The following is a 12,500-nucleotide window of genomic DNA, read 5'->3' as shown; positions in this document are numbered from 1 at the left end:
CATCTCAGTTTCAAGAAATTAGCCAAACCAATCGAGAAAAACTGTAATGTTTTGTTCATCATTGGTTAATGATTTACTAAGTCTATGTAATGCTTTTTATGCATCCCTTATCATAAAGTACCATTCATGCACATATTTCTCCATCTCCTCATATATCAGAATCTTCCACGTCTCCATGGCTCCCTCCAGCAATCTTTCTCAGTCCCTTTTTTCTTGCGTCACCTCTCGTTTCATTTGTCTTTCAGTTTCTCTTTTCTGCCTTCCCTTTCCGTCACCTTCTCCTTTTCTCTCTCTCTCTCTCTCTCTCTCTCTCTCTCTCTCTCTCTCTCTCTCTCTCTCTCTCTCTCTCTCTCTCTCTGTAAAGCTGTCCTGGGGCTCTCTGCAGTGTTCTGGAACCTCTCTATAGCTCCCCCCCTCTTGTGAGTCTTTGTCACTGATCCTTTTACTGTACAGTAATGGTGCATAAGCACCCTAAGTACTCAGTCTGGTGTTTTTTTAATAGTTTTCATATCACATAAATGTTAATCTGTCAAGTCATAAAACTGAATCAGTCGTCATTAACAAGAACAACAGCGCAAACAAACATTAACCGCTAATCACCCTTTCACTTATTATTTGTCAAGGCCATTAGGGTAATGTTTTATTTTTCACCTGAATATGAAGTAATGAACTTCAACATAAAGCCTGTTCCATCAGTAGCTGCAATATATACCGTAAGAGACAATATAAAGCCATTATGGGGATGGAGATCTTAATGAAGAAGCTAATGTTGTGATCATGTTGCTATGCACTATGCACTGAATGACAAGTGTAATATGAGAATGTTGTTTACCTCATGTAGTATAGTCAACTCATACATTTTCATTGTGTTGATTGCTGAATAACAACCGTAGATAGATAGATAGATAGATAGATAGATAGATAGATAGATAGATAGATAGATAGATAGATAGATAGATAGATAGATAGATAGATAGATGATAGTAGGGTCATTCCACGCCAGTCCTTTCTCTTGAAAGTCTAGGGTACACTCAGTAATATTTGCAAAATATTTTGAGACTCAAGTGCTTGAAGATTTGTTCATTCGGCGTGGACAGACCCAATAGGACATTAAGTAATGACAAAGGTTGTACTCATACTCTTCAAGCTATTTTTTGAGCAACATGGCTTTTTGTTTATAAACATGGTGTTGTGAGCAGGGGCAAGACACTGGGAGCCAACCACGTGAGGTAATTTTTTGACCGACAGCGGTTTCCAACAATCAGAGGTTGAGTTGTGTGCAACCAGGATCGCGCAGCCAGGGGAAAACAAAAACTTAGAACCCATCTATGCTCGAATGCTCATGGTGCATCTCTGGTATCTTAGTTTAACGTACAGAGCAGAGCGCTACGCTGTAGCTCTATGAAAGTGACTCGAGGTTTTATAGTGAAACTCAAGCATAATTTACAGTGGTGCACATGCATATGGAAAGTCCATTAAGCCATAAATATGTCATCCGTGCATCGTGGTGATGACATGGGAGAGAAACTTCACTGTGTTCAGTAATAACAGAACTGCTGCAGCATGGCTGGCCAGAGAGAGAGAGAGAGAGAGAGAGAGAGAGAGAGAGAGAGAGAGAGAGAGAGAGAGAGAGAGAGAGAGAGAGAGAGAGAGAGAGAGAGAGAGAGAGAGAGAGAGAAAGGACGCCCCCCACAACAGTGTAGATGAATAATTAGCCCATTCATGTCTCTGATTACCTCTGTTCAATCTTACAAAAATATATTAACAAAAAAGTAGAATATTGTTTAGCAAATCCCAGACGCACTCTCTCTCTCTCTCTCTCCCTCTCTCTCTCTCTCTCTCTCTCTCTCCCTCTCTCTCACACACACACACACACTTGCCTTAATCGTGAAACGGCTTGTCAGGTTTTCTTTTTCAGCGGTGCTATACGGTTTTGACAGGAGAAAAAGTTTGTAGTGGAGGCACCGCTGGGATCATCCTGCCTCGCAAGCTTTGCCTATTTTAACGTCTGAATCACGGCTCAAAATTGCTCTAGCACCATCTTTCACATTTCACATTTCCACCGCTAACACCCCCACCTCACCCTCCCACCCATGCACCCCCCCCTAAAGGTTATGTGAGCAAGCAGGCAGAGCAGAAGCTCTGCACACACAATATTGTGCACAGGTCTGTCATAACCAGGAAAGCAAGGTAGGCAATTATCCCTCCCACCCCAGCTGAAAGAGTGGGCAGCTGCTGCCGAAGACTGGTTATGGATTTGAATTCAAATGAGAGCAATGACAACTTTGTGACTGTGGCAGCCACCTCCATAAATTCAATGAACAAAAAGTGCAATGATGACTGCCATTGCAATCTCTCTCTCCAATAGTTTGAAGAGAGGAAGTGGGCCCCATATCCCTCTTTGCCTAGGGCCCCCAAATACCTTGAAACGGCCCTGCGTGTATTGTGCACAACTAGTACAGGCACAAGCAGAGGCCTCCAGCAGACTAATCGACAGTAATTAGTTATCAGACTGCAAATGATATCACCACCCCCAGTTTGAAAAAAAAAAAGAATATCGGTAGGGAAAGAAAATTGCAGAACCCCCCCACCCCCCTTTCTTCTCTCCCTCCTCCCCTACTCCCTTCGCTCCCCTCATCTTCCCTCTCTCTAATCTGCACCCACCACCCCCCCCCCATGTGGGACGGGAGATGTCTGAAAATAGCCGACCTCATTCTTCTCGAGCCAAGTTTAAAAATAAGACAGATCGTTTTTAAATATGCACAGCTTTCTGTCCACCTTCCACCCCCGCGCAATCCCACACCGCAATGGTGTGAACTGTACTCATTATTGTAAAAACTCCACACTGCCAAAATCTAGACCTAATTATTTGGTATTAAGATGACTTTGCCCTCCTAATGTCATGGAAAAATGATGGCCAGGAATCACTCTCTCGGTGAAGCCACTGGTTGTCACCACACAGTAAAAAATGGGGCGTTAAAATTCAAGAGTAAACTTACATTACATTTATTTTAATTAATAATTCTTTTTTTGCTTTTATTTGACAGGACAGTTGAAGATGGTGACAGGAAGCAGGTGGGAGAGAGCAAATGACCCGGGCCAGGGGTCCGTTTCTCGATTCTTGTCGTTGCTAACCGTCTTAAGACCGTCTTAAGACCGTCTTACCGTTCCCTTGGATTTAGTGGTGAGCGTCGCTGTCGAGAGAGAGTTGAGTCGCTCTTACGAAGGACGTTGCTACCGTCGTTAGCAAAGACGCTTTCGAGATACAGACCCCAGAATCGAATCCGGGTCGCTGGAGTAGTAACCCAGTGCCCTAGCGTTAGGCCACGGCAGGGCCAAACTTATATTACTCCAGACAAAGTATTTACAACACTGTGGAGAGTCAAATTACTCTAATGTGGAGTCAAAAGTCAGTGGAGTGGAGGATTAACAGCGGAGAGGGCCAGAGTAATTTTAACTCTACTCCACGTGCCTCCAGTGTTCAAACTGTTTCACATTCCAATGTTGATATACTATTGCGCAGAATTGACTTTAAAAATGTTACACGGACCAAAGAGTAAAGTCAACACTCTTTTTGAGTGGGGCGGCGCCAAATGTAATCTGAAATGGAGTTCATTTCAACTCTTTAAGAGTTTAAATAAAACTGGATTTTAAAAAATGTACTCTTTATGGATTTTGTCGATTTTTATCGATACCATATGCAAACAAAGTTTATATTTCATTAAAAAGAAAATACACAGGTCTCACATACATTTCAACAAGTTATATTTTTTATTGCATAGGTTTTTGTCTCTTCAAATGAGCTTTGGTCCTCTCGGTTCCTTAGGTAGTGATACAGTGGGGACTGGGAGGCAGAAGACTGGCTACCCAGCCAGCACAAACACAATAACACACTTAAGAACATTTTGTGTGTGTGTGTGTGTGTTTGTGTGTGCGTGTGCGTGTGCGTGTGTGTGTGTGTGTGTGTGTGTGTGTGTGTGTGTGTGTGTGTGTGTGCACGTGCATGCTTGTGTGTGTATGTGTGTGTGTATGTGTGTGCGTGTGCGTGCTTGTGTGTGTGTGTGTGTATGTGTGCGTGCGTGCGTTCGTGCGTGTGCTTGCCTCTGTGTGTGTGTGTGTGTGTGTGTGTGTGTGTGTGTGTGTGTGTGTGTGTGTGTGTGTGTGTGTGTGTGTGTGTGTGTGTGTGTGTGTGTCCAGACATTATGCATGACTGACTTTGCTTAATTGTCAACATGTTTGTTCCCTGAGCACAGAACATCTTTTGCAATTTCTTGTACTGCAGCTGCAATCCCACCAGATCAAATCAGAATCTTCCACACAATGAACCAATCGGTCTGTGGTAACTCGCCCTGTCTTTTTGGTGGTTGAAAGTACAACTTAAACAAATGAAATTTAGAATTCACAAAGACTACAACAAAATACAGCAAAAACAACAACAAAAGAACATAAACTGTTCACAATGAACCAATCGGTCTGCCTTGTGGTAGCTCTCGCCGTCTTGTCGTCTATTAAGTCAAAGTACAACTGAAACAAATGAAGATTTAAAATGTACAAAGACTACAACAAATAAGATGAGCCAAAACAACAACAACAACAAAAGAACATAAACCATTCACAGTGAAATTAGCATAACAACGCTAACTATCGGCTATTTCATCATTTCAATCAATGCATTCCAGTTCAAGGGCTTTTTTCCACTTCTTTGCACTTAGTTTTGCTTTTTTTCATTTTTGCTGGCAGACATTTTCACGTCTGGGGATTTATTCTGTAACGCAGTGGTTCGCAACCTTTTTTTTGACCTCATTATAAGCCCCACTTAGTAGTAAAAATAAAATAGACTCCAATTGCAGGCACTGCCCCCTCTCAGCTGCCCCCTTCTCAACGCCCCCCGAGGGCTCCCTAACGCTGGGAATTTGATTCAAATTGGGTGGGATTTATAGCCTAGTAAACTAGCCCGACCCGCCAGTGGCCAGAATTATTTTTGCCTGCAAGTGGGTCTAGCCTTGGATAATGCCCCAGACCCTGAACTGGCTGGCCAATTACAACGCAGCAGACTTGATTTGATTTGTTTTGAATCTTTGGATGCAACGCGGACAGGGTTTTCAAGGAGTGACAACAAAACCTTGGCCAGTAGGCACAGACACAGATACGGGTTGTTCCCATCAACAGAGGCGATTCTAGGGTCAGGTGGGGCCCCAAGCGAAAATGCAAAAGAATGAACATTTCAACCAAAATCGCCACTACTGTGGTAAAGTGTGGGCTGTGGTAAAGTGTGGTCACTATCTAGGGACTTGGGGGCCCCAAGCGGCTGCCTGCCTGGCCTGGTGGCAAGATGCGCCTCTGCCCATCAACAATCTTCTGATGTCTCATTGATCAGGCCCAGACTAAATATTCACATAAATCTCACATTTAGTCTGGCTTGTCAGGCTATGGGATTTAGTGTCTCCAGGCGTTTTTTTTTTTTTAGCATTTTCTGGGCTGGAAATACATCATTGACATCTTGCAACACGGGCGGCCACATCGGAACACAGGGCAATGGCGTAGCCTATCTCACAAGAGCATCAGCACTGCCCTAATCTCTAACACTTTATTTGAAGGTTCACATAATAGCCACTAATACATGCCAAATGAATATTTCTATAAGCGACTTATAAAATACGTGTTAAGAAAAATGATGGGGCTATTATGTCCCTAATAAAATGATATGAATAGAGGCCCTATTGGCAAAGAACAACAATGTAATGAACACACAGCTAACAAATGATTGATTGTGCTTAACAATTGTCTTATAAGCCATTTGCACAGACAGTTAAACATGTATTAGTGGCTGACATGTGAACCTTGAACTAAAGTGTTACCCACCAATGAGAACAGAGATGTAAGGCGGGATTGACCAATCAGAGCAGCACGCAGGTCCTCTGCTTCCTGTTCAGCTGGAGGTCGAGGTCCAGGAGGAGGGCCAGGAAGTTCCTGTTGGGGTAGATGGCCCTCTTCTTGATGACCTTCAAACACAAGGTCACCGCAAGGTCAAAGTCAGGTTTGTTGGCAACTTAACTACATGTATAGGAGTGATTCTACGATTTCCCTACGCTTTTGGCAAAAGCAAAATGTCAATTATCAGTATTTTTTTTCGACTAAATGACCTAGATGTTTACATAGTGTATATATTTAAGTTTCCAAACAAACAAATTGCCAAGCTTAATCTTAAATCATTTGATAAATACTCTAATGAAAGCGAACATTTGCTTAATTATTTTGTCAACAGTGTTATGGACAAATACTATGTCATTTCAAACATATATAAAAATACTACAGAGTTGAAACAATATATGTTTGAAAGTGCTTATGTCCCTTAGCAGTAATGTTGTCATTAATCTGTGCAACTGATATAGAAAATGTGATTGTTGAGCTTCATAAGTAGGATTTTATGAGTCACTGTGATACAGACTGACACATTTTTCATCATAAATCCCTGTAACGTCTGATTTGAATATAGTCACCCTCCTTACACAAGACTTCCTTCTCCAGAGATAATCCCTAGTGTATGTTCATAGGATTTTTCCAACACATAAGGGATCAATAGCTCAAAAACACTTTCAAAACAGTCAACGGTGTAACTCAACTGTGTTACGGTCAACAGTGCAGGGGAACAAGTCTGCACTTTTTTAGGAGAAAAAAAACAGAGCAGACAAACCCATCTTCCTAGAACATTAATTATTTTGTTTGTTTGTCTGTCAATATGGATATAAATTGGCAAAAACATTCTCCTCCTCAACTGTCATCAGTGTTGCCAGATTGGGCTGGTTCCCGCCCAATTGGGCTGCTTAGGATGGCCGTGTGCGGGTTAAAAATGGCATCTATCAGAAAAACCTTCCCACTGCCATATAAATCAATAGAATTGGGCAGGTTTTTAGGGCGGATTTTGATCATTTTTTGGGCTGGAAATCATCAGCCTCATCTGGCAACCCTGACTGTCATACTTAATTGTAACACCATTGACGGTAACACCTTTGACATTTCAGCCATTTTTATGGTGTTGTGCTAACTGAGGACCTCAGAAGTTCCACCACAACACCTTAATCAATTCATGTATCTGTATGCTTTATCTGTGTTTTTCTACATGTGATTTCTAATTCAGATTCTTATGAATATGTTGATAACACTGTTGACAGGCAATTTTCCCGCTATGAGAACATGAAAAAGAATGGATTAAATTATGGAAGGATGGAGCTCAAAATTTACCAAAAAGTCTTCCCGTATCCTGCCAAAGAGGTTATGACATCACGTGATGTTATTCGTATGGCCTAAGACCAAACCATTACTGATTCATGGAGGCGGTTTCAGACCGTGACACGGTTAACACAGTTTTCGTGGACACACACAAAATGGCAAATTTCATGTATAATGGAAAGGACAGTGGTCTTTCTGACAGTTTTGTCATATTGTGATGATTACTGTGAATCAACATTTGCAATCGTCTTGGGCAAAACAAGTTTCTTTACATGCTAATATGAAGACTGAATCTGACATTTGGAAAACAGGACGGCATGAAAACGGCCAAAACCAGTATTAAATATTCATTCTTGCTTGAGGAAATAATACTATGTCTACACTTTCTGTATTATATGAAAGATAAATGTTTTCTAATGTCCAAAACATCATTGGATGCAGTTAATAGTTAGTGGAATTGCCAAATAAAATCCACTGACTTAAAAGTGTAGGCGAATTAGAGAATCACTCATAGACATGCAAAGGGTACAGTACATCTGAACTCCCGTCTTCAATCCGTCTTCAATCTGCTTGTGGCCTCATGCTTCAATGACGTCCTGCTTCCATAGAGAAAACTAATGACGTTCCCCCACTGTCAGCCTAGCCACAAGAACTTTTGAGGCACTTATCACCATTGAACATCCCGAATGTAAATGAGAAAAGGACCTTTGAATTGTGCTTTTGTGAGATATTGACTTCTGTCATCATTGACGTCTTGTGACGTTATTGCGAGGCCACAAGCAGAAGGGAGGATAGGAGTTAGGATAATGGAAAGAACATAGGGTCAGCGGTAAAGTCAAAGTCAGGTTTCTTCACAGGTACTAGACATGAAAAAGAATGTAAATTACATCTCCTGCTGTATGTAGACATACAGGCCAGACATTTGAAGATAACTTTCCAAAACGCTATAGAATTCTCAGAAATATCTTTTAATATCTGATTTTAAGGCAGCACCATGGCAATTAGAACTGACAATTTTATCTGATATTTCCATAACATATTCAAACATTAAAACACGGTGGCCATGGTATTAACAGAGAAAGTCAATAGAACCCCTTAATTTTTCAACATTTTTGAAAATAGCATGGAGCGTATTGTAACCCATTCTAAAGTGAAGTTAGTGTTACCCTCTTGAGTGCGCGGTTCAGGGGCAGGCGTTGGTAGAGCATCAGGTAGGCCAACACCAGCGTGGAGGACCGGCTCAATCCCATGATGCAGTGCACCAGAATCTTGGCTGTGGAGAGAGGTGGTAGGTGAGTGTTAGAGGTGTGAAGAATGGTACAGTATTAATGGCCCTTATATATTTTTCATATCCTGTCTGTGTGTCTTGGTTATGAAGAGGGGAGGCACAAAGGGAGTCTAGCTCAGTCGCATGATATTGAAGTCCAAAGTATGCACACATCCAACACTTTGCAGGTACAGGCTAAAAAGTTCATCAGATAATAAAATAAGACAATTACTATTTTAGCAATCCCACAGCGTGCCACAGTCTTGGCTGTGGATATGAACTAAAACTTTAGGTAACACTTTAGAATAACGGTAACACTTTATTTTAGGGATACATCTATTAGCACTAATACATACAATGTGACTGTATAAGTAACTTGTAAGGCATGTACAAAGCAAAATCAAACATTTGTTAGGCATGTATTCGCAAATGTCTTGTTCATGCACAATAGGGGATTTATTACCAATTTAACCTTAGTAAGGACCTAGTAGGCCTTAGTGTTTGCTTAGTACATGCCTTACAAGATACTTATGCAGGCATTAATATTGTATGTACAGTATTAGTGCTAATAGATGTATCCCTAAAATAAGGTGTTACCAGAATAACTTCCCCATTTGTCAGCAAAACAGTTACACATGTTTGTAAATGAGAAAGAACCAAACTACAACTGCACAGTGGAGTCGGAATCAACTTCTACTGGATGAGTTTTTGGTGTGTTTGCCTGCCAAATACTTCTATTCCAGTGGTTTCAAGCCTTATGGTCTTTGGGGGACAAACTTCCAGGACCGATGCAACTGTGCTATGCGTGCTGTGTTGACATAGTATTTCTTACTCATTTACAAACATTTGTAAATTTCTTGTTGATAATTAGTTCATTAATTATTAAGTGATAATAAAGCTTTTTATGGATCGTTATTGTAAAGTGTCACCAAACTTTATTATTACAGTCTCAAGGCCCACAATAGATGAGCTAGAACAGTAATGCACCTTTCATGCAATCCTCTCAGGGCCCAAAATGCTGCACATTACCAAAAAAAAAACAAATCAATCATACAAAGAAAAAAAATGACATTGACAAGTCGCAATGAATTAATAAGGCCCTGTGTAATGATGTAGCAACTATTGTAATATTCCACTGGCAGACTGGTGCGCATTATTGCGCTCGTGTTATTTGGATCTTGTTGATCCCTTTAGTCTAAAACATCTGCACATTGTGTAAACAAACATATTAATTCAGCAGAACACTAAGTGTCAATTACAGTTAGCGTGTGAATAGCTTTTAAAAAGTGTGGGTGATAAGGACACAAATTCCTCAACGATGTTAATTAGTTAACACTTTTAAAAATAGTATCATTATGTGGCATAAATATGTACTCATTATTTTTCCTGTACTCAAAGTTTTATAACTGCGTTCCCCACTAATGTGTCTACTGTGCGACGTGACCTTGAGATTCAGGAAAGGCACTTTGTAATAAAATGAAATATTGGTATGACTATTTGATAGTGAAGCTTATTCATCAAATTAATAAAATGCTAAATAGCAATTAAAGTTGGCTCCAGAATAACAGAGAGAGGTGGAATGAGGGGAGCACAGAGGACCCTGGGGAGAAGAGGAGGGGAGGGGAGGAAGACAGAATAGGAGGAGAGGAGAGGAGAGGAGAGGAGAGGTCACAGGAGGAGAGTGTAGAAGAGAGGAGAGGGAAGGGACATGAGAGGGAAGAAGAAGACAGGATAAGAGAAGAGAAGAAAGAAAAGGAAAGGAGGAGTGGAGAGGAGGAAAACAAAGAAAGAAGCAATTCAAGGTGAGAGGACTCTGACGGAAGATTGTCCTGCAAAGGAACGTTAGGAACACACACACAATGGATAGGAAACTGAGAGAGAGAGAGAGAGAGAGAGAGAGAGAGAGAGAGAGAGAGAGAGAGAGAGAGAGAGAGGGGACACAGGTGCAAAAGAGAGAGGGGGTAGTCAGTAAAAGAAGAAGGCTGTACAATACGTTTTAAGGCTTAAATGGAATTTAAGTGTAAGAAAAAAACAAAAGAGGAAGAGAGGGGGAGAGATTGTCTGTGCATATGTGAGAGAAGTGCCTGACAAGAGAGAGAGAGAGAGAGAGAGAGAGAGAAAGAGAGCGAGAGAGAGAGAGAGAGAGGAAGAGAGAGGAGGGGGATGAAATCATGGGCAAGGATTAGTTCCTCTTCATCTTATTAATAACATACATGACTGCCCCGCAGGGCACCACAAAAGCACAGCACAGGGCTCCCGTTACCCCCCCGTGACACCCCCCACTCCCCCACTCTCCCATGGCCTAAAATAGCTAAAATAGCCTGCACAATTCATTGCCTTTTGTTCACGTAAGGAAGGTCTTCCTTCGTCCCGCAGACAGATCCCGACTGGCAAATTAATCCACTAGTTTGGTCGCGGCAAAGCCCGGTTCCTTTTTGGCAGACAGAGCCTTCACGCTTTGATGGATGCTATAAATTACACTTTTAAGAGGTAGGTGAGACACCTAATTCTTAAGCCCCTTTTTGTGTCAATGCCGAATGACAATAGCTTTTGACAGGTCGGGACTTTGGGGAAAAAAAGAGAAAAAGTTTGTCCTCTATACCCGACACCGGAACGAACGAGCGGGGGACAGGCGGGACACAGGGAGTTGGGAAGTGAGGAAAATTTGGATGACTGTGCAACTTTCAAGTTCAGCTTACGCACGCACGCACGCACGCACGCACGCACGCACGCACGCACACACACACACACACACACACACACACACACACACACACACACACACACAATATATAGGAACTTTACTGGCTTTGTGTAGATGACAGGAAACAAGGTGTATGTGTGTGTGTGTATGTGTGCGTGCGTGCGTGCGTGCGTGTGGCCAGTCTGCTTTTTGGGGGAAAATGTATTGTGTTATGCTGTGTTAGTAAAGGGCTTGTAACTGAAAACACCTACTGTTACTTAAAATAAATAGTATTTACAGATCGGTTTTCCAAAATTATTTAAGCAGTTAATCAACTTTTAGCAATAACTTTGCTGCTTGTCATGCGCTATGAATGCTACTTATTTTTGAAGAATGGGCCATCTCCCTCATTGTTTGAATGTTCCATTCCATTGATCTGGTATTGATTTGAGGGAAAATATGACTGACAAGGAGTCAGTCTTGCAATGGGAAGGATGCAGGTTCAAATCCTATACCATCCATGGCCAAAGTGCCCTTCAGCAAGGCATCTAACCCCACATTGCTCCAGGGACTGTAACCAATACCCTACAATATATTTATCCACCACTGAGCCCTCAGAGGTCATACATGAATTTGGGCCGTCTCTCTGTAGTTGAAACGAGAAACAATTCTGCTTCCAACCACTAGGGGCAACATAGGATGAAAAGGACTGTTTTCTCATATGAAGTCACTTCTGTTGATGTTCTATATACAGGCGTTAGACAAAATCATGGAAACACCTCTCAGTTATAAGTGGGAAGTGTCATGGCTCAAGTGGACCAGCCTGTTGACCAATCTTCATTAATGTATATACTCTATGTTTATATGGATGTATATTAAAACAGAATAGGGGGGTGCTGCAGCAGGGGGTGCTGTTGGTGTAGGCCTATGTCAGTGAAATGGTAATATGTGGTGTGAAATCATCACTGGCCTATTCATTGGCCTGCCGGCGTGCCCATTCACTCATTGCGGAAAGACTCAACTACATCATGGCAACATTGCTATGACAGTACAGAGAGTCGTAAGTAACAGATTCAGACTTGGTTATTACAGTGTTAGTGACAGTGAGGTTATAAGTTATAGCAGAGGCTCTGCACAAAGGGGTTAAGTGGTTCCCATACCATCAGGCGTCTTCAAGGCTTTATGGATGAAGTCGGCTGCGGGTCGGAAGTACACGTCCAGGTCGAAGTGAGTGGAGTCTTCCGCTGGAATACCACAGTACACAAAGTTGCTGCCGTAATATCCTTGGTCTCCTATACTGCCTCTCTTGGTGTGGGCCGC

General features: G+C 41.8%; 2 protein-coding genes across 2 annotated transcripts in view; both read right to left on the bottom strand.

The window, feature by feature from the left end:
* LOC134467619 (uncharacterized) overlaps positions 1-12,500 on the bottom strand; it is a 36,048-nt gene that overhangs the window by 15,679 nt on the left and 7,869 nt on the right. The window contains exons 4-7 of the mRNA XM_063221459.1: positions 12,341-12,500; positions 8,397-8,503; positions 5,910-6,002; positions 1,881-1,891 (exon numbers count right to left, since the gene is read on the bottom strand). The exon at positions 12,341-12,500 is cut by the window's right edge and continues 58 nt beyond it. Coding sequence (XP_063077529.1) covers positions 1,881-1,891; positions 5,910-6,002; positions 8,397-8,503; positions 12,341-12,500 — 371 coding nt within the window. The remainder of the gene's footprint in view (positions 1-1,880; positions 1,892-5,909; positions 6,003-8,396; positions 8,504-12,340) is intronic.
* LOC134467801 (dual specificity protein phosphatase 13A-like) overlaps positions 3,765-12,500 on the bottom strand; it is a 10,755-nt gene continuing 2,019 nt past the window's right edge. The window contains exons 2-4 of the mRNA XM_063221736.1: positions 12,341-12,500; positions 8,397-8,503; positions 3,765-6,002 (exon numbers count right to left, since the gene is read on the bottom strand). The exon at positions 12,341-12,500 is cut by the window's right edge and continues 58 nt beyond it. Coding sequence (XP_063077806.1) covers positions 5,898-6,002; positions 8,397-8,503; positions 12,341-12,500 — 372 coding nt within the window. The 3' untranslated portion in view covers positions 3,765-5,897. The remainder of the gene's footprint in view (positions 6,003-8,396; positions 8,504-12,340) is intronic.

This window comes from Engraulis encrasicolus, chromosome 17, assembly GCF_034702125.1.
Source record: "Engraulis encrasicolus isolate BLACKSEA-1 chromosome 17, IST_EnEncr_1.0, whole genome shotgun sequence".
NCBI lineage: Eukaryota > Metazoa > Chordata > Actinopteri > Clupeiformes > Engraulidae > Engraulis > Engraulis encrasicolus.
The sequence above is the reverse complement of the archived record's forward strand: the minus strand, read 5'-3'. Positions and strand labels throughout refer to the sequence as shown.